General features: G+C 57.3%; 8 protein-coding genes across 8 annotated transcripts; 3 read left to right on the top strand and 5 right to left on the bottom strand.

Moving 5' to 3' along the window:
- Positions 1 to 116: 116 nt before the first annotated feature.
- F5Z01DRAFT_680292 (uncharacterized protein) lies at positions 117 to 1,915 on the bottom strand (the record flags this gene model as incomplete). The annotated part of the gene is made up of 2 exons (XM_046265584.1): positions 117 to 928; positions 979 to 1,915. 2 exons carry the CDS (start codon positions 1,913 to 1,915, stop codon positions 117 to 119), a joined length of 1,749 nt encoding a protein of 582 aa, XP_046120234.1.
- Positions 1,916 to 3,839: 1,924 nt separating this feature from the next.
- F5Z01DRAFT_618803 (uncharacterized protein) lies at positions 3,840 to 4,718 on the bottom strand (the record flags this gene model as incomplete). Its single annotated transcript, XM_046261056.1, has 1 exon — positions 3,840 to 4,718. The coding sequence occupies one exon, from the start codon at positions 4,716 to 4,718 to the stop codon at positions 3,840 to 3,842; it is 879 nt and encodes a 292-aa protein (XP_046120235.1).
- A 1,492-nt stretch (positions 4,719 to 6,210) lies between these two features.
- F5Z01DRAFT_698229 (uncharacterized protein) lies at positions 6,211 to 7,037 on the top strand (the record flags this gene model as incomplete). The annotated part of the gene is made up of 2 exons (XM_046266346.1): positions 6,211 to 6,372; positions 6,441 to 7,037. The coding sequence occupies 2 exons, from the start codon at positions 6,211 to 6,213 to the stop codon at positions 6,708 to 6,710; spliced, it is 432 nt and encodes a 143-aa protein (XP_046120236.1). The 3' UTR covers positions 6,711 to 7,037.
- On the bottom strand, positions 6,892 to 7,899 carry F5Z01DRAFT_504594 (uncharacterized protein). The gene has a single exon (XM_046260308.1). It carries the CDS (start codon positions 7,768 to 7,770, stop codon positions 7,159 to 7,161), a length of 612 nt encoding a protein of 203 aa, XP_046120237.1. The 5' UTR covers positions 7,771 to 7,899; the 3' UTR covers positions 6,892 to 7,158.
- A 2,093-nt stretch (positions 7,900 to 9,992) lies between these two features.
- F5Z01DRAFT_595877 (ASST-domain-containing protein) lies at positions 9,993 to 11,249 on the top strand (the record flags this gene model as incomplete). The annotated part of the gene is made up of 1 exon (XM_046260734.1): positions 9,993 to 11,249. A coding segment is annotated over one exon (1,257 nt), but the record flags the coding sequence as incomplete, so codon positions are not given.
- Positions 11,250 to 11,534: 285 nt separating this feature from the next.
- On the bottom strand, positions 11,535 to 12,331 carry F5Z01DRAFT_649865 (uncharacterized protein). Its single transcript, XM_046263114.1, has one exon. The coding sequence runs from the start codon at positions 11,941 to 11,943 to the stop codon at positions 11,644 to 11,646; it is 300 nt and encodes a 99-aa protein (XP_046120239.1). The 5' UTR covers positions 11,944 to 12,331; the 3' UTR covers positions 11,535 to 11,643.
- On the top strand, positions 12,332 to 15,361 carry F5Z01DRAFT_649868 (uncharacterized protein). The gene is made up of 5 exons (XM_046263115.1): positions 12,332 to 12,802; positions 12,862 to 12,981; positions 13,063 to 13,320; positions 13,376 to 13,890; positions 13,963 to 15,361. The coding sequence occupies exons 1-5, from the start codon at positions 12,593 to 12,595 to the stop codon at positions 14,912 to 14,914; spliced, it is 2,055 nt and encodes a 684-aa protein (XP_046120240.1). The 5' UTR covers positions 12,332 to 12,592; the 3' UTR covers positions 14,915 to 15,361.
- On the bottom strand, positions 15,362 to 19,527 carry F5Z01DRAFT_649871 (NUC173 domain-containing protein). The gene is made up of 2 exons (XM_046263116.1): positions 19,173 to 19,527; positions 15,362 to 19,115 (listed from the first exon to the last, which is right to left on the bottom strand). Exons 1-2 carry the CDS (start codon positions 19,248 to 19,250, stop codon positions 15,420 to 15,422), a joined length of 3,774 nt encoding a protein of 1,257 aa, XP_046120241.1. The 5' UTR covers positions 19,251 to 19,527; the 3' UTR covers positions 15,362 to 15,419.
- Between the last annotated feature and the right edge of the window lie 682 nt (positions 19,528 to 20,209).

Raw genomic sequence — 20,209 nt, forward strand, 5'->3', positions numbered from 1 at the left:
TCACCCCATCGCAGCCGCTGAGATCGTACCAGAACGCCGCTCGCCTTGAAGCCTTGGCATGCTCATCACCAGGACAAAAGAGAGAATGCTTATGCAGGGAAAGAAGGGTAGACCGTCTACAGGTCCATGGTCAGCAGCTCTAACCTCGAGACCACGCTCTCAATGCTGTCACTGATCCGTTGGACTCGGGCCATCGAGATGGCCGCTGACGTCTCCTCCTCACTAGCATCTAGCAACTCATAGCGTGCAAGAACCTTCTCAGCTTCGATGCCTCCAAATAGGTCAACGTTTGACAGGCCTTCGGTGTCGAGCTCAGACCACGCTTCGGTAGCTGTGGCGGGCTCAGAGTGGTACAGAGCGTATTCAGGGTCAGACTCAAAGTCCTCATCGCGAGGAGCGGTCTTGCCCTCGACGGGCTCAGGGCGCTCAACAGGCCGCTCCAGGGCGGGAACCTCCATCTTCTCCTCGTCGAGGTCGGTCAGGGGCTCAGCAAAGTTGGTGCTCTTGCCGGACAGGGCAGAGGCGTCAACGGGCGCCGGGATCTCAAGAGTGTCGACAACGAACACTTGCGGCTGGAAGTTGTACGAGTTGTCGAGGCTCAGCATGGAAAAGTCCATGGTCTGCTCAGGGATCATGGCCATACCAATCTGCTGCTGCGACTCCACGGACCCATAGGGGTTGGTGTCTTTCGGCAGCGACTGACGCTGCTGTTCTTGCTGGGGCTCAACCTTGACCTGGGGTCCTGGTGCCTGTGCCGGGTTCGCACTCAGGTGGTCGAGGAAGTTGGAGAAAGAGGACGATGCGAGGAGCATGCGTGTCAGGTCGGTGAGACGCTTGTTCTCTTCGACCAGAGCGCGGTTCTGTGCACGGAGGTCACCGTTCTCGTTGACCTTGCCGGCAATCTCAGCCTCGAGCTGGGTGATGTATTCTAGACTTGTTAGCAGGTCTCTTTGATCGAGGGTTCAAACCGTAACTTACCCTTGCGTCGCGAACGGAATGCGCGAGCAGACACCTTGTTGCGGAGCTGGCGACGCTCCTTGCTGCTTAGCTTCTTACCCTCCTCACTAGCCAGCAGACGTTCGTCCTCATCCATGTCATCCTCCTCCTTCTTCGTCCTGGGCAGGTTGGCCATGGGGAAGTTCTTATCATCCTCAGCGGACGGCGGCTTGGCTCGCATAGAGTTGAGCAGCTGGGTGATCTTCTGTTCGACGAGAGGGTCTGTGGGCTGGGAGCTCTTGCTCCGCGCCTTGGGTTGCTGCGGCATGTGCTGCTGCTGCTGCTGCTGCTGATGTTGACGCTGCATCATGTGTTGTTGGTGTTGTTGCTGCTGCTGCTGCTGGCGCTGCTGAGCCTGGATCTTGGCCATCGCGGCTTGCGAGTGAGCACCGGGCCAGAGACGCCCGACGTTGCTGGGCTGTGTGGCCACGGAAGTAGGCGACAACTCTTGCTCGATGTTGCTGGGGTTGATCGTGTTGAAGAAGTTTTGGGTCTCGGCAGGCGAGTCAAACTCCATGTCCATATCCGACGCCCCGGCCATTGTGCTTTGCGAAGGCGCTGTGTTGAAGTCGAAGATGTCGTCCTCGGGGGTCATGTTCGACAGATAGTCGAGGCTGCCGAAGTCTTGGTAGCCCGTGTTGTTGGTCTGGTTCACAGCCATGGTGTTGGCGAGCGCGCCTGGCACGAAACCGGTCTGCTGGCGGTACATGTCATAGTTATGGCTCGGCCCACTCAGGGTCTGTGTACTTGTTGAGGGAACGCTGGGTGTGGTGACGGTCGCCGAAACGGGGCTAGCAAAGTTGTTTTTCGATGTTGACGATGGCGAGGACGACAGAGACGAGTTGGTGGGTAGACGATCGTACTCAGTAAGGTCGAGCAGCGCGTCGATATCGACGTTATTCGGGTTGGGAGCCGCCATTGTGTTGTAGGTCTTGCTCCAGGGCGACTAGATAGATGAAGGGCGTCGGCAGGGCTCGGAGGATGGTTGTTGATGTTCGACTCGGAGCGCTCTGCAGTACAGTCTCAGATACGTACTCGGGTAGGGTGTGTTGATGATGTTGTTGTTGATGGAGAATGGAGGAATGAGGGAAGGAGAGCAGAAAGACTGGACACACGATGTCGGCGGCCACAGAGAGAGGGCAGTGCTGTTGTGCAATTGTGCAGGCACGGTCACAACTTGGATGGCAGCCTTGGCGATCCGGAGTCTCTGCGGGAAGCGAACAGGGATGAGCAGGGCGTGGTAAGAGGACGCGTAAGCTTTTCGCTACGCTGCGGCGCCTAGTTCCAACCCGCTTCGGCGACGCCATGCGCTGGAGTGAGCACGTTTTAGGGGCCTAAGTGAGAATGCACCAATCACACACCGTCTACACGGCCTGTTTCAGCATATTTGGTGCTGAACAGCCCCAAGACCAGGCAGCTATGGATTGGCAGACTGCTATCTCATTGGCTACATTGGTGCCGTTAGTGCCGCCTAACACCGTGTATGACGACGTCGGGGACTGGATACAAGTCCACGCGAATTCCAAGTTGCTGTCCTGCTGCGAAGGCTTCCCCTTTCGTTTTGCAATGCTGACGACTCACTAGTAGAGGCCGCGAATCCTCCCGCGCAGCCCAGGGCACCGTATCCGAATCATCAATCCGCGGAAAACTGCCTCATCTGCTTTGCGCGCGCAGAGCGAGATTTGCATATGCCTCCTCTCTTTGCCGTGATGCACTGCCCCTCGCTGTTTCATCTCGCAAGGTCACGTGCTGCCTATCTGCTTGGGATCGGGAGGTGGCAGTGCTCCTATGGAATCCGCGATTGGCTCAATCGCCAATTTGTTGTAGATCTTTACTCCTCTCCCCGTCCCCGCTGCAGTCGATTGTCAAAAATAGATTATTATTATGCCGTCTGCCTCAAGAGTCAAAAGTTTATTCCTTCCAAGGGCCCAGCATTTAACTGGCCCTGCCCCGCCATGTGGTGCAACTTGTTAAATGGGTGTACTGGTCGACTGGAATGCAATTGATGTCTTGGTCGGTGCCGCTTCGGCAAATGGAACGCTACTACGGATACAAGTAAAATTCCCATTCCCAGTGGCTCGCTTCACCACGAACGCCTAGACAAGTCTGGACTCGGAAGACGTTGCGGTTCGCACTCTGAGATGGTGTCCCCCGTCATCATGGGCTGATTGCCTTCGATACGATCCGCGTATTGTTCACGCCCGAAACTATCTGGCGCTGACGCCGCTGAGGGATATTTCAATGTTCAGTCTTCTGCGAACCGATTGACAACAGTCTACATCAGGTATCTCGTGATTGCGAGGAACTACGTACGCAGTAGCCTTCCGGAATGTGGGAGTCAATCCGCCACGATGGTCGACCAGGCTTTTCTAGTTCCGCCCCGGCCTGGACCCTTGATGAGCAGTGGCCGATAATACGCGGCTGAGTCTGCATCGATACAGACTTTCAGTCGGAGGCGTAAGCAGCCGATCGCTGTTCTCGCACTTGGCTGTGTGCAATTGCACGTATCAAGCGAGCAAGTCTAGAGCCTTGTCGAATGCTAGCACTTGATTCGCGGGGACTTGGCATCACCAGAGCTCAAAAAAACCTGGCGTGCCAACTGGCGTGTGCCACCAGTCCGCCTATACAGCACAAGAGGGCCAACCATTTATGACTCGATGACTCTGTTATCCAGCCATGATGCGTTTGTGCTAGGTGCAGTGACCACGCATGGTTCACAGTTGAGCAATCGTACATGTACTGCCATTCGCCATGAAGCAGGTCACGGTTGGATAAAGTCCGATACGGCCAGAGCTTCGCTGCCAAGTCCAGCTCCCAGCAACACCGCCCTCGCCCGCCATTCCTCACGTCTTACCTCGCTCGTACCACGTGCCCGTCCGCTCGATCCTCTCCACAGCCTTTTTCATATCCTGGATGTAATATCGGCTGGGATATTCTCGCACGGCTCTCGGCAGCATGGGATACCAAAACGCAACATAGTACGACACGCAATAGTACAAGCCTGTGCTGAGCGCGGTTGTCTTGAAGCCATATTCCTCCCGGAGTCGCTCGGGGAGCCAGTGGATGGTCATCAGCCTGGCAACGGGTATGTTGGGCAGCGCCCAGAGGGGCATGGCCTTGGGCCACAGGAGATCCGTCCCCAGCTTCCGCGCCCAGTCGGTGACCTCGAGCGTGTTGATGTTGTGATGCCAGTAGGCCCAGAAGTCGTCGAGAGTGGCGGGCCACATCTCGGGCGGCATCCGCAACGAGGTCCCGTACACGCTGCTCTCCCTGTACAGCACCTCCTGCCTCTCGCGCGACACTTTGCCAAAGAAGGCCTCGTGGACGACGATGATGGCGACAAAGAGCGTCGCGGCCGTCCACTTGTGCAGCTCGGGGTCGTCGGCATAGTACCCTTCGCCCTTGATGTTCTTGTGCGCGGCGTGGATCACGCCAAAGATTGCCTCTTGCTCCGCCCGTGTGCCAAAGACGGCCGCGTTCAGGAAGCGCGCTGTTGTCTTGAGGCGGTTCATGATGCGGTAGGCAAAGTTGGAATGCTTGAAGGAACCCTCTGCCAGCCCCGGGTGAGCGAACTGGCACAGGATGGCGAATTGGCCACCCATGAGGTATATGCCTTCGATGACGACGCCCTTGAGCTCGTTTGGCTCAGCTACTGGCTCGTAGATGTGAGGTTTCTCGATGCGTTTCCGCAGCGCTGCGCCAGAATCGATGGGACACGCCATCTTGTGGATGTACTGCGTCCAGTAGTCTTCTGGGCAGATGAAGTGTGATGATCTTGGCCCTGTGTCGTTGGCTCACATTGGGAATATATATTCTCCAGCCGTCGTTGGTCTGTCTGTCTTAGTGAGTGCCGAGGACCAATCACAGCTCGTACACAGCGAAGTGGTTGCCCCTTCAGGCCGCCGAGGTGGGCGAGTCGAGGAATCATCACGTTGTTACATGCCGAAAGCCTGCGGGGGCACTATCAAGGTGACAACGTATGCTCACAAACAATGGGAAATGTGTTGCTGGGACCATGATTAAATATACATGTGAAGGACGACCGAAATCGGAACTGGCCATATGTCCCCGTCTTTGAGTCCTCCTTTCCAGTCGCCTTTGGCTTTCTATAGAGAGTGACTACCCATGAGAATATTCAAGATAATGGTGATTGTGGGACAGGCTGTCGTAGATGGGAAGATACATCATATGACTTCCACTCCCACTCCCACTTCCACATTTGCGCTGCTTCGTGGCCGCCACTGCACGTGCGTTACAGACGAAGCTCGACTTGTCTAAGAACATACTCGGAGAATTTCACTCTTCCTTTCAGGAAGAGAAGTCGCTTGTCTGCATGTTGCGGAAGACGCCCGTGGAATGGAGTCTATCGCCATTAAACCCACAAGATCACCAGACCAGTCTCGCCTGGAGTACAGCCAACCTGTATGATTATGCCAAAAAGGGGCTCAACATGCTACAAAGTAATGGCTCCGTCGATTCAATGATTTCACACTTTCATCATCAAAACGTATCGCTTAGCTGTCGGTGCACCTTGTGCATACGAGCCGGCCAGTCCAGTTGAGTGCTGTGCCGCATCCTCGCTCTCGACCCCACGTCTTGACCATCAGCGTCGCATATCAGTAACTGTTTCCGTTAGCTCACGTATTTCTTGCGGCAAGACACAGCTACGGCGTCGATCATTGCGTATCTTCTGACAGCCCCCACACCAAGGACCATCCCTCGCTTGATGCCCGCCTCAGCGTCAGCCTCAAGACGTGCGCGTCGAAGCGAACCTGAGTGTACGAACCGGCAAATCACGCCTTACAACACTGTGGCTGGGTAATTCTCCGACGGAAGATCGCCTGTGCCTTAGAGGGGAGCTCCTACGGCGCAAGGAGATGCTACGTTCGGGAAGTCATGATGTGTTCCGCGTGGAGACGACTGTCATCGTAACCGAGAGACATCAACAACAACAATGTCGATCGAATGACACACCAGAAGACTGGACGTCATGAACAGCAACAGCAAGACTTCATGAAGATCTGCATCTGGTGAGAGGGAAGCCAAAAGGTATATAAATGGCTTCGTCGTCCGTACCTAGCCCCTTTTCTCCTCATCATCAACATTGAACTATTCGGTCTACAACAACGAGAACAGCTGCTTCACCACAATCACATACCATTCCCCTAATTTTCCCAAATATCCAAAGACATCACCTTCAAAATGCACTTCACAATGCTCAAGACCTCCGCTGTCGCTGCTGGCATGTTCCTCTTCTCGGGCTCGGCCACCGCCCTCTTCAACTGCAACGACAACCAGAACGCATTCCCTCCCACGCCTGGCAAGTTCGCCGTCCACTACACTTCGGTGCGCGACACCAACACGGGAAAACCATGGGTACGTTCACCATCCTCGAGTGGCCATCCGTCGCCCTACATGAATATAGCTGACCACTTCTCCCTCAGATCCGCATCTGCACCCCCAGCAGCGTGGGCGACTGGGACCAGAGCGGTGTCCTGGAACTCGACTGCGCCGCCGAGTCCAACACCTTTGGCACCGATCAGACCGGTCTCAACGCCAACTTTGTCGTCGTCAACGGCAATGGCTGCAACAGTGACTCGACCAACCTGTCTGGCGCGTCGATGAGCTATGATGGCGAGGAGTACGACCTGCAGAACGCGGGCAGCGAGTGTGGTGACCGTGACCACGGCATCACTTGCGAGTGGGACGTTTAGAACTTTTGTCAAGACCGTGGCTTGTTCGTGTATGGTTTGGCAGGGCTGGACCCTGTGGTTGCCATGAGCCGAATCACTGCCCCTTGTATGCACATCTGGACAATTCTGAACAGTTCGATGACTGGACTCTCAGGTTGCGTCATGGGATTCGACTGAAGAAACAGATAGCGCTCTTGATTCATAAACTGATCAATGGTACAAAACATTATCCTAGACTAGAGACCTTTTCGCCCTCGCTCCTGATCAAATCAATCAGACCTTGTGAAAATCGCTAAATCTCAATGCATTCATCTCTCCGCCCCGACGTCCCTTAGCTTGCGCATCCACTTGTGCGTCCCTGTACGCAGCACACATGTACAGGCAAGACTCCTGTCCCTCATAGTCGGGCGCTCTTTGTCCGCCGAGGGCGTCTCGACGGTGAGCGCTTTCGGCCAGGGCCACCAGCCACTTAGGGGCATCTCGGGGTAGAGCACGTTGAAGCATTTTCTCGACCTGGCCTCGTAATGGACACCTTTAGGCCGGACCAGGACCAGGCGTCTGCCCGCTCAACGTTGCATGTGCCCAGTGTGACCCAGTGCAGGTCAAAGTTGATGATGGTCTGGGAGGAGCGCGCATACACATCCAGGCGGCCTATCCATCCTCGGCCTACAGTGGCATATGACCTCGAGTGCTTGCTCGTGATTTCTTTTGATGGGCGTAGTTTAATGTCCTCGTGGCCTGGTATGATATTGGTAGGGGGACTCCAGTGGAATCCCATTCTCATCATGCGTGGGACATTCTCGGACCATATGACCAACTTTGCACGCCAAAAGGGCTGGGTGGCCGCCTGAGTTGATGCGCCTGGCAGGATGTCGATGATGTTGGTCCGGGAGGAGAGATGAAAGACGATGTTTGGCTTATGTCCCAACTCGAATTGGTACCAGTTTGCTGGTCGGACTCTGTCCCAACGCGCCTCGAGCAGTGCCATCGCATGTAGCGAGGGGCCTAGGCTGTCGTACGCCGGTGGTGGCTGGTTGTCGCTCATGTTGTTTTGAGGCGTTATGGTCTGGTGGTCGGGCATCAGGGAGATTCAACGCTGTGCGGAATTGTATTTGAGGTTGAGGATGTACGTAGCAAGACGAATTGAGAAAGGGGGAACAGAGGCTTGGATGGCCTTTTATATACATGACAGACGTATTGTATGAACTTTAAAATACCGTGTTTATTATGTTCAAGTTTATTGGGATGATAGTTTGAAGCTTGGCTAGCTGATGGTTTGAGGCTTTCGCAAGCTTTCGTTAGGAAGGCACATCACTCCAAAGGCGCTTGTCGCACACTTGCTGCGTCAATTCAACGGACAAGTGCTGAGGAAAGCACGCTCCCTCCTGGATGCGACAGTTGCTCGATGCTTGAGCTCAATTTCGCGATGACGAGTGGATGGTGAGGCGCTCGTATAGATAATGTACATCGTGGCTTGGAGGCGCTCGATAGCGAGCTGTCGTCCGGGTGCGGGCCGAGCGTCAATAATAAGTTATAGCGTTAAAACCTAATTTTCAGCCTCTGAACTCTGAAGTCTGAAGCATAACTTAATTAGAGTTAAGATGTCTCTGAGTCTGCAACGCGCTGATCACTGGCGAAAGCGAGACACAAGCGACGTGTAATCCGAACACTGATGGATTTAATTTATTACCGGCGACACCCAAGGGGCTCTCGCAAAAGGTAAAAGGCCTGTGGAGCTCATAAAAAAGAGAAAGCGTAAATTGGTGCACGCATGCGTGGCCTCCTGAGTGGCGCGTTTCAGCGTGGAGTCTGACTCGCTGCGCAACATGCCATTGATGGGGCAGATAGTCATCGCCTCTCCCTAATCTGTCTATCTGGCACGAAACAAACGGCCAATCGGTGTCCCAACTGCCGGTGGACGATTGAATCACGGAGGGGCCAGTGGATGGCGGCGAACGGCTCGCGCGAGGAGCTGCCTTTTCGAGGTCCAAGGACGACTGGAGATCATCCATCGCAAGCCCCTGACTGACTGACTGACTGAATTGCCGCCTACCAGCGACTGGACCGACCAGCCGTCCGTGACATTGCGACAGGCCGAAAACGCACAAGACTGGAGGACGAAGATCCGAAGGATGACCTGCCAGCAGCCAGCAGTCAGGGGAAGACGACGACGAACCTTGTCCCCTCGACAGGGAATATCCCAGCTACTCCACAACCATCAACCGCCAGTGGCTGACAGCAGTCTTCACTTGCATTCCATACTGCCTTGTTTGGCCTAGCACGAAGCCTGAGCCGCACCGCCCATGACCGTTCATCAAACGAACGTCGAGCGGCTGGTGCGTGGCGGCGTGAGCCTCATTTCTCCAGTCCTTTCTCTCGAGTCTTCCTCGTTGCGGGTGGTCTCGACGACAGTCCGACTAGACGCACCGGCGACCCGCGACCCAGGCAGGAGTCCATCAGGACTCAGGACCACATTATCTGCAACGAGCAGTCACCTACGGAGTACGTAGTACTGTACGTACATACGTACGTAGCACCCATGGCTCATCATTTACTATGGATGGCACCCACATGCACGATCCCTGGCCATGAAGGCTTCTTCTGGAGACTGGCTTACAGACCCCTGTGAACCACTCTCCTCCACGTAAGATGATAGATGCCCATCCGCCCGCCCTATGGCCTTTCCCCCCACACTCGCGGGCTGACAGATGAAGGTCCCCTTTCCTTGGCTGCCATTGTCGTCGTCGTCCTTGTCCTCACCTTGCCAAGTTCTTCATCCTCGTCCTGTTTTGTCTGTCGTACGCCACTGTTTGCTGCTCGTACCAATGTGTTTGTCGCTCTGAATACCTCCCACCACACTCATTTGAATACTCCCCCTCCCCCACACGGTCCTTACCTCAACTCAGATCAGACCCAGACATCATCACCATGGCCGTCGTTCCAGCTTGGCTTGCTGGGCCCGCCGCCAGCGAGAAGAAGCGGCGGGGTCCCTTCACGCGCACATGCCTCTTCGCCGTCGCCGGCTTGATGGCCATTGTTTTCCTCGCGTATAGCATGGCGTATATTTTCTTCGAGGACCTCGTGCCCAGCGTCGTTCCCACGTCCAAGCAGGGCGATGAGACCGCCGCAATGGTCTCGCAGGCGCCCTCACACAGTCCGCAACCAACGCCTGAATCCGAGCCGGAACAGGAACAGGAGCCAGAACCAGAGCCGGAGCCCCTGATCACCATGAACGTCAGCCAGCCAGAGTCTGTCAACCAGCTGCACTGGGACTCGAGGCTGTACAATGACGACGAAAAGTACGGCCTCCGCCCGCAGCAGACATTCCACTCGTCCGACATCAAGAGTCCGCTCTTCCAGGTCAACACCTTCAAGCCCCACGCGGTGGATGGCAACCCCTACATCTTCATGACCCCGTCCGTCAAGGACCAGTCGTCGGGCGTCCAGATCTTCTCGCGCAAGGACCTCTCCCTGGTGTACGCCCAGTACGGGTGGAAGTCGACCAACAACTTCCGACCGCAGGAGTTCAACGGCAAGCAGTACCTCTCCTTCTGGCAGGGCGAGCCGGCCACCGGCCACGGCCTTGGCCAGGGCATCCTCCTGGACGAGCACTACGACGTGGCCTACAACATCTCAATCAACGCCTTCAACTCACGCGCTGACTCGCACGAGTTCCAGCTGACCCACGATGGCGGCGCCATGTTCTCCGTCTACGAGACCGTCCGCAACTGGGACATGCGTCCGGTGGGTGGGCCCGAAGACGGCGTCCTCCAGGACTCGGCGTTTGAGGAGGTCGACGTGGTCACCGGCGAGACACGGTTCGCATGGCGTGCCTCGGACTGGTTCTCGATCGAGGACACGACGGTGGGCTACAACGACGTCGAGGACTACGGCCACCCCACGCACGACGACGGCTGGGACTTTTTCCACATCAACAGCCTCGAGAAGACGCGCGACGGCAACTACCTCGTCAGCGGGCGCCGGTGCAAGGTCCTGACGCTCATCAACGGCACCTCGGGCGTGCCCATCTGGATCATTGGCGGCAAGAGGAACCAGTACGCCGACCTCTCCGACGGCATGGCCACCAACTTTGCCTACCAGCACCACGCCCGCTTCGACAATGACGACGAGACCGAGATTGTCATGTTTGACAATGCGCAGCTGGCCAACACGCAGCCCAGCCCCGGCTGCCAGGCCGAGTGCTCGCGCGGCCTGCACATCCGCATGAACCACGAGAACAAGACAGCCGAGGTTGTCCGCTCCTACTGGCACCCCAAGAGCGTCCAGGCGCGCGCCGAGGGCGGCGTCGACAGGCAGCCTAACGGTAACCTGCTCGTCGGCTGGGGTAAGGTCCCCGGCTTTACCGAGTTCTCCCGCGAGGGCGAGGTCCTCCTGGACGTGCAGACGGGCCCGTGGACGGCGGACGGCAACGCACACGTCTACCGCATCTACAGCCGCGACTGGGAGGCGTATCCGCCCTGGGACCCCGAGGTGGCTCTTTTTGAGAGCAACCTGTACGTCAGCTGGAACGGTGCCACCGAGTTGGCGTACTGGGCTATGGTAAGTGAAATCGACCTTAAAGTGAGAAGAAGGGAACATGGACTGACAGACGATACAGTATACGGGCGAGACCCGCGAAGATCTCAAGGTCGCCAAGGTCGTCTACCGCGGCGGATTCGAGACAAAATTCTCGATACCCGCCGAGGCCAAGTATGCTCGTTTCGCAGGCCTCGACGCCGAGGGCAAGCTGCTGGGCAGCTCTGACATTATCGATACACAATCAGGTGAACGGGTGAAAGCTCAAGGGCCGGCTGAGATTACCTTTACGTTAAATCCCCACACACTTGTGTGATGAGGGGGTCGCAATGATGTCTTCTATGATAATACTTTTTTACTTTCAAATACATGTCCGTAACGATGATCGATCCGAAAAAGCTCTGACTGATGGATGGGTTCATGGTTCATCTGTGGCCACGGCCATTCGCATGCTGGAGAGGAGGTTCCGTCCAGCATGAGATTGTCCGTACACATCCCCATCGAACAGCCCTGTAGCATCCTTTTCCATACCAGACCGGACCAGAGTCGCACCACCGGGATGCTCCCTGACAAACCCTTCAACATGATTGACGGTATGGTCAATGATAACGTCATGTCCCGTCCTGGCCTGCTCCTCGTACTCCCTACATCTAGGTACTAGGCAGCACATGTTGATCATGAGAACTTCCTGCCATGGGTAGAACTGGGAGAACTTCATAAACAGGTGCCTAACTTGACGTCCAGTCCCAGCGCCTCTTCAGCCATGGTATCCGCCCCGGTCACCATCGCGTTTCTACTCACCATACACCGGGCAAAGGTTCCCCTGGCTGGTTTCGTGGCGATCTGCCTCCTGCAGGTGCTGTTCTCCTGCTGAAATCAGTGTTTGCTCGCGGATCGGGCAAGGAGGGAGAAGCATTGTGGAAAAGGCACGGTTGATGTTGACGTTGAATTGGAAATGACAATGACTGTCACCAGGCTCAGGTTGATTAGAGTCCAGACTGTGAAGGGTAGGACGCGCGTTGATTGGCCATTTTACCTTACATAATCACACGTCATACGTAGCAGGTGCGGCCCAGCGCGAAGTCAGGAGCTTCGGGCTTCGACGCCCAACGAAGACTTTCTGCACATCGAGCATCACAGTTCTCAACCACGATCGGGCCCTGAAGAATTCCAACAGCGTTGCCTGTCGCGGTGCTCAGCTCTGTTCATCACTTGAGCTTCGCATCCTGTGAAAGCCGAACGCGCAGCCTCAGTTTTCACTCTCCTTCTAGACGTGACTTGCTGGCAGACGAGATCTGATCCACGAGAGCACCAATGCGCCCAGCTAGACTTGCTAACCCAGACATGATGCTTTGCATAGCCAAATAATGGGCAAAGGGAGCAAGAAGAAGCCGCAGAAGGCGGCGGCTGGTCCCAAAGACCGGCACAAACGCTATGCCAGGCTGCTACAGGATCCGCAAGCGCCCCTGCCAGCCAACCTGGTCGCACGGCCAGACGTCCCCAAGGCCAACTCGAAGCACCACTCGTACTTTGAGTTTGTCGAGAACGAGGACAAGAAGAAGAAGCTGGAATTCCAGGTAGACCGATGGCGCGCCGTCTGTTTCGAGCAATGTGGATGTACTTACTGGGCGTCCAGGTCACGACCAAGAAAACGCCGCCCCCAGGCTTCGAGTTCGTCCCCTTGGGCCATCCTGCCCTGACGAACGCGTGCAAAGAGCTGTCGCGCGAGAAGGATGCCATGATCTTCATTGTGTCGGCACGTCTTGCCCGCAACCCCCCTGCGCCTTTGGCTTGGGTTCCTTGAGCGAGCGAGCGAGCGAGCACTGACATGATCCAGGACGCAAAGGAGACAGACCCCAAGAATCTATCCCATCACATCTACCGAACTGGCCACCACGTCCGACAGGCCATCGCCGACGAGGCGCGAACAACCCTCGAGAACTACCCTGCGGCCTTTCAGGCGGTCGACGGCCCGGAGCCGCTCCCCAAGACCCAGGATGAATACACTGCGCAGGTCAACTCGGTCATGCTCGATCTATTCCCGCGTATACCACACACAGATCGTCAAGCGATCATCATCCATGCCTTCAACCTGGTCAGTCCGGCCACATAATGGCGTGACGTAACGCCCGTGCTGACACGCCTCACAGTCGGCTCTAGGCCAGGCACAGAAGCCGGTGGGACTTGTTACTGACATTCCACTGTCACGCAGGGTGCAGCTCGCCGTCCTAGCGCACATTCGCCACAACCACACCAGGTACGACAAGTTGCTACGTGAAACGAACTGGGAAACTGCTCGCAAGGTGGTGGAATCTCTTTGCCTCGACATCCTCGTCAAGTGGCGAGGGGACGAGGAGACCGGCCGTGACCAGCTCGACGAGATCCTCCGCGAGGTGGTCGTCATCTCGGACTCGGACTCGGAGGAGTCCGACGACGAGGACGACGGCGACACCGAAGACTCGTCTGCTGACGACGCAAAGGGCAAGGCCGCGATGGCCGGCCCTTCTCAGCCAGGAGCCGAGCCCAGGCCTCCAGTGCAGCAGCAGCAGCAGCAGCAGCAGGCTGCGCGGCCACCGGCCAGAAAGCAGGCGCAGCGTGGGTTCAAGCGTTACCGCGCTTGGGAGGAGGCGATTGAACGAAGTCGTGGTGATGACGACGTGCTCGTTCCTCCTCCTCCTCCTCCTCCTCCTCCTCCTCCTCCTCCTCCTCCTCCTCCTCCTCCTCCTCCTCCTCCTCCTCCTCCTCCTCCTCCTCCTCCTCCACGCGAACCATCCGTTGGTCAACCCATAGCTTCCCCTGGACACACAGCAACCCATGTTGCTGCCGGCATGGTACCGCAGCCAAACGGATTCGTGTCTCGACCCCATCCCAATCATCCACCAGGCCACGTCGTGCGCGAGCAGGTAAGATATCACGACCCGCAGCGGACAACGCCAGGTCGCTCGCGCCACGTCACGCCCGTCACAGACCGTCTGCAGGACATGCTCGTCCGGTCTATTGAACCGGTCTCGCCCAACAGCGTGCAGCCATCCTTTGTGCGGACCGTGCCCCCAAGGCGTCAGCCCTCCCCAGTGGGGGCCTCTATGCATCACCCCATTGTGATCTCCTCGCCCATTCAGGACGGCCCTGCGAGTAGGCCTTTTTACGTGGAGCGACGTGTCGTGACAGACCGTCCGCCACATGAGCAGGCGTACGCAGGCGAGCCCTTTGGTCTGCAGCCCGCGCCTCGTCTCCATCCACCCGTACACCAACCATTGTTCCCATCCCGTGGCTACGATGTCGGTGCTCCCCCTGGCGCTCCCCAGCGTGTCGCCGTAGATACAGGACGGCCCGGTGAACGGTCCAACCCAATCCTTATGGAGGATCGAGGGGGCTTTTTCGAACGAGTGCGCGAGCCAGCGCAAGCACCCGATCCACTTGGACCGGTGCACTCTGGGCAGAATCCGTGGATGACAGGCCACGCACCCAGCCGAGCGCCGGACAGAGTCGTTCCTTGGGACGAGGGATCTCGCATGCTGCATGAGAGCCGGCATGACAGAAACATGGAAGCCTTTCCAGCTCCAGGCCCCCAGACTCTCCCTCCCGAGGCTCGTCCTCACATGGCTCACTATAGTCAAGCAGGCCCACGACATCCCGAGCCCATGTTCGCGCGAGTCGAACATCCAGCGGGCCAAGCTCATCCTGGGTAAGCCTGCTTTGGACTGGCGATTGCGCATCTGTATTGCCCAGCTGGACACTCTCTGACACCAAGTAGATATCATCTCCCTTACGATCAACCCCCACGACCTCTTCCTCACGCTCCGCCTCACAGTAATCACCCAGACTTCGGCTTCAACCTGCGACCTGAGCCGAGGTTGCCTCCATACGCTCATCCACCGCCTCGTCAGTGATTCTACTGGCGACACGCTGGTCTACCGCATGACTCGGTTTCGTTGTTGCTCAAGGGAGCATATTACGTTTGGTTGGCAATGTATGGACGTATACGCATGGCGAGCAATTGTCGGCATCAGTTATATGTATAGCCGTATGTATTTCGGCGTTGGGCGGAGAGCATGGAAGATACCCCCCTTTGGAATTTAGCAGGCAGACTTATCAAATGCGCAATGGCAATGTGGTGACATTTGGTTCAGATTCAATCCGGGTATTCTCTTCTCTACGTGAACTACTATAGTGATACTTTTCCTAATCCTCTATCTATCTCCGACCCCTCGGCTTTCCAACGCCACCGGGCGAGTGTCCCTTCTTCTTCTCGACACCGAGACCTCTCCTCCCAGCAGCGATGCCACCTTTGCCAGTCCGACCTCCAGGTCCTGCTCCTCCTCGTCCCCCACGACCACCACCGCCGGGCCCTCCTCGTCCGCGGAACTTGCCGCCTCCACGAGGACTCATCTTGTTCTTGACCGCGACGGCGTCCGCCTCGTCCATCTCGACCTCATCATCGTCGTCGGGTCCTCGCCGCTTGTTGGAGAACTTGAGCTTGCCGCCTCGTCCCCGCGTCGCGACGTCCTTGCCCTTGAGCGCAGCGACGTAGGCGCCCACACCCGAGTTCTCGGGCTGCGCCGCCTCGCCGTCCACGTCCATGGCGTCGTCGCCGTCGCCACCGAGGATGAGTTTGCCGTCCAGGTCGACCTTGACCTTGGACTTTGTGGGACGGCGCATCTTGGATGGTTTGACGGAGGAGATGTTGGCGAGGGCGGTCTTGTCGAGGAGATCGAGGGGTTCGTCCTCGTCCTCGACAATGTAGGTCTTGCCGCCCTTTTGTGACTTCCTAGCCCGTGGCGCGGCAGCCTCGTTGTCGTCCTCGTCCTCGTCATCGGACCCCGAGTCCGAGTCGCTGCTGTACAGTGCCTGCTCGTAGGCATCGTCAAACTGCCCGCCATTGCCCTCATTCTCGCTGTCGTCCTGATCCTCCTCCTCGCCGTCCCGGGACTGCTTGGCGGCGTCCTTCTTCCGCTTGGCGCGCTCCTTGGTCTTGCGGATGTTGGTGAGCAGCTTCTTGTCCGCCTCGGGGCAGTGGTTGTTCACATTGTCAAAGCCGAAGCGGCGGATCATGCGCTCGAGGATGTTCTTGACCTTGGACTTGAAGTGGCCCTTGTGCTCGTGGCTCCAGACAATGAGGTTGGGCACGAGCGTGGACAGGCGCGGCATGACAATCTCGACGGGCAGGCTGATGACGCACGTCTTGACAAAGCCGAGACACGACTTGACAATCTCGCGGTTCTTGTGGGTGAGGAATATGTCCATGGTCGAGACGAGCTCGGCGATGGACTCCTTCTGCAGCTCGTTGCGGAACGCAAAGAGGACGCGCGAGAGCGCCGTGATGCAGGCGGAGATGGACGTGGCGCTGTCGCCCATGAGACCGGCGTTCATCATCACGAGGTACTCGTCAATGCTGGCCTGGGCGGGAGGCGCGTCGGGTCCCATCTTGGGGATCTTGGTGCGGTCAATGGTGGTGCCGTTGGTGTCGATCATGCGTTGACCCATCTGCACCAGGAGCTCGTAGGCTCGCTCGCGGGCGCTCTCATTGTTCTCCTTGCAGCACATGACGACCTCCTCGAGAACGGTCGGGATAAAGTGCAGGCTGTCGTCGGGGATGAAGAGGAGGAGGGCCGAGATGGCGGCCAGACGCTCGCGGCGGGCAGGCGAAGAGACCGTCTCCTTGCTCGAGACGAGAAGCTGCTGTAGATCGGCGGAGCGCTCCTTGAGGGCAGCCTTGCCGGTCTCGGACTCGACAAGTCGCGGGATAAGCTTGTAAGCCTTCTTCTGGAGCTGGGGCTCGGCTTGACGGTTGATGACAATGTTGGCAATCTCAAACAGAGCACCGAAGCTCTCCCTGGGCAGATAGATGGCAATCGTAATGACGAGGTCCATGAGAGCCTGTGCAGCCGAGGGCATGTGGTCCTTGCCCTTGGCTTGCTGCTGGCTCTTGTCCTTCTCGGCGGGTTGCTTCTGGAGCTCGCCAGCCAGCATCTGGCAGATGCCGTCGAAAGTGGACGTGACCTTGGCGACGGGGGTGATGCTCAGGAAGGCGTCGATTGTCTGGAGAATGGGCCCGCCGCTCTGCGGGAGGGTTTCGGTGTAGATGTTGAAGAGCACGGGCAGGACATTCTCGCCGAGTCCGCCCAGGATCGTGAGATTGTCTTTGGCCGCCTGGCGGGTGATTCTGTGCTGGAGCACGAGGTTTTCCTCGCCCTCGTCGTCGGTGGCGATGGCCTTGTTCGACTCGACCAGGACCTTGAGTGCGCGACAGACGACCAGACGGAGACTCTCGCGCTCGTATAGGACGGTGCCCAACGTCTCACCGAAGGACTGGTCGAACGCCTCGGGCAAGTCGAGGGGAAGGTCGCAGAACCCAGGGAGCGTCTCCCACACTTGCTGCACGAGAGTTTCGTAGATCTTGGCCTCCATGCCCTTGTCGGCCTTGGCGCGGACAAGAGCCACCTGGTGTAGCTGGTTGCTCAGGGGTACCAGCTGGTTCTTGAAGTAGGAGAGGTTCGTGTTGCTCACGTAGTCGCGCAGGACCGGCATCATCCACGCGCGGGCAGTGGGCCCCCCTGCGGTGGTGTCGAGGTTGAGCGGCAGAATCGTCAGGACAGTCTCGGGGCCCATGGCGCGGATGGCCTTTCCAAGCACAGTGTCGGCCTCCTTCTTGCTCCGGAACGAGGGGCTGTCGCGAATCTCGCCAACAACCTTGGTGACGTTGAGCAGGCTGGGCGCGGATCGCCACCGCAGTGCGTCGAACATGGCGCCGAGCACGTGGAAGGTCTGCAGCCAGGCAGCCTGGTACTGCACGGTCAGGAGAGACTCGGCTGTCTTGGCGATCTTCTCAATGGTCTTCTCGTCGTAGATGGAGGCGTCGAGGATGACGGATTCGGGGACACAATTGGCCATGAACGAGGCCAGGCACTCGGAGGCGGAGATCCGGATGTTCTCTGATGGCGAGCCGAGGAAGCGAGACACCATGGCGAATATTTCCGGTAGCTTCTGGAACGTATCGTCGGGTTCAATGCGGGCGGAGACTTCGTATCCGCGGGACAGGATGGCCACCCATGGGGGCACAAGCTGTGTGTCGTTGTCGGCAGGTCGCAGCTGCGAGATGATGTCCATCAGTCGAGGCAGCTTGGTGGAGGAGACCTCATCCGTCATGCCCTCAAAGATCTCCTCAAAGATCTCGAAGACGGCCATTGTCATGTACTCGTTTCCGGTCTTGGCGATTCCCAGCAGCATCTCGCACAGGGACTCAATCTCCTTGCTGGGCCAGCCTCCACTCGCCACAGCCACCGTCTTGACGAGCTGCAGTCCGTGGATCATGGCAGGGTCGTTGCCAGTGTCGCCTTTGCGGCCCTTGCGCTCCTTGACCAATTCCTCGAGATGCTGGGCAGCCCAGTGGGCAATGAGGTCGGCAGCAGGGTGGTCGAGAGACGGGCTTGGCGGCGGGTTGCGGAGCACCTTTTTGATCGCATCTTGGGCCCGTCGGCGGATCTTAGGTCGCGGGTCGAGAGAGAAGGTGAGAAGCCCAGTGACGCCTCGTCGGGGGCTGGGCGATGTTTGCGGAAGCTCCCACGACCGCGCATCTTGCACGACCAGGAGCGACTCAAGGCAGCCCAGCGATGCCCTGAGCAAGCTAGCCTCGGCTTCCTGGATGCTCAGGACGGGGACGAGCAGCTCGAAGACCTGTGTGAAGCGCGAGCGCAGGAGCGCCTCGGGTGCGTATGGCGTTACCACATCGAGAAGGTAGACGAAGGGCTGGATCTTCTTGGTGTCGACATTCTCTCCGTTTCCAATCAGACTGCGCAAGACGCCCAGGATCGCGGAGAAGTATGTATTCGAGTCGGGACGCAGCTTCTGCTCTTTGATGGTGGATTCTATGGATTGAAGAGCGAGGACGTTCTGGAGGGGTCAGTTAGCAGGAGGATCCTCGGGGGTGTGGACATGTTTGTTTCGTACAGTCGACTGGCTCTGGAGACCAGGAGACTTGATCTTGTCCAGCTTTTCCTCCAGCGTTGGCCCTTGGTTGGTGGCCATTTTGACTGGTCGTTATGCTGAATTGGACGATGGAGAGCATCGGTGTAATTATGCGACTGAGGACTGGATTGGACTGACTGACCCGTGCCAAAAATTTCCACCCAAAAAATCCTTATCGGGTAGTGGCGGGGTCCGATAAGGGTGGAGCGGCCGGCTTGGGGCAGACACTAATGCACCGTCAGAAAGGCGTGCCCAACGCCTGCCTATTTGCACGCTATTAAAGTCAAACTTTTGTAAACAACATGCCGTAAATTCACGTCTTTGAGTCCTGCAGCACGCTTGACAACATTTGATAAAGGCACTTGTCTCTCTGAAAACCTAGGTGATGGGCTCATCTGGACATTCAGAGGCGTTTTGGTCACCGCATTGCACTCTACATCTGCTAGGTTGGGCCATCCGCCACGTCTATTTGACGTGAAAAGACCCGCCTGTGAGAAAAGGGGCAAAGTGAGAGATGGAATCATGGAAGGCAGCTGGATCGGGCGCAACTGTCTGGCAGTGGATTTCTCAAAGCACTCCCTCCCTTCACATGAAGTGATCACTGGCTGGCAGCAAAGAGGACGACAGACACGGTTGGCCGCCATCAACCATACGGGGGGCATGACTGGAACCAATCCACACGCCTTTCGGGCAGTATTTTGGCGACATTGGGAACACTCATCGCTTCACACTGCTTTTCCAAAATCTGAGTCCGCTTGTACTCTGTGTAGCTTCCATTTGTCGCTGTCTTGTTACGCTTTGCATCCCCTACTCAGGTAGTCGCCCATGTTCTGCGCCCTCTATGCATGCCAGCATGAGCGCGTGTCCCTCAGACTTAATGTAAGATAAGTGTATATCCGCCAGGCATATCAATTGCGTGAACAGGAATCACAGCAGGATTCCTAGGGCCACCCATGTTTTCTGGCCGTTGAGCTTCAGCGGTACTGTGTGTCCGACCCCTGCGCTGTGCTGCGACAAAT

This window comes from Emericellopsis atlantica (genome assembly GCF_019669845.1).
Source record: "Emericellopsis atlantica unplaced genomic scaffold F5Z01scaffold_7, whole genome shotgun sequence".
NCBI classification, from domain to species: Eukaryota; Fungi; Ascomycota; class Sordariomycetes; order Hypocreales; family Bionectriaceae; genus Emericellopsis; species Emericellopsis atlantica.

Excerpts from the sequence above, each read along its gene's own strand:
- F5Z01DRAFT_504594 (XM_046260308.1), bottom strand. The coding sequence starts at position 7,770 with ATGCCCGACCACCAGACCATAACGCCTCAAAACAACATGAGCGACAAC.
- F5Z01DRAFT_649865 (XM_046263114.1), bottom strand. The coding sequence starts at position 11,943 with ATGAAGTTCTCCCAGTTCTACCCATGGCAGGAAGTTCTCATGATCAAC.
- F5Z01DRAFT_649868 (XM_046263115.1), top strand. The coding sequence starts at position 12,593 with ATGGGCAAAGGGAGCAAGAAGAAGCCGCAGAAGGCGGCGGCTGGTCCC. Across the intron at positions 12,982-13,062 it reads CCATGATCTTCATTGTGTCG|GACGCAAAGGAGACAGACCC; the intron begins GCACGTCTTGCC and ends GACATGATCCAG. Across the intron at positions 13,891-13,962 it reads GGTGATGACGACGTGCTCGT|TCCTCCTCCTCCTCCTCCTC; the intron begins TCCTCCTCCTCC and ends TCCTCCTCCTCC.
- F5Z01DRAFT_649871 (XM_046263116.1), bottom strand. The coding sequence starts at position 19,250 with ATGGCCACCAACCAAGGGCCAACGCTGGAGGAAAAGCTGGACAAGATC. Across the intron at positions 19,116-19,172 it reads GTCTCCAGAGCCAGTCGACT|AACGTCCTCGCTCTTCAATC; the intron begins GTACGAAACAAA and ends TGACCCCTCCAG.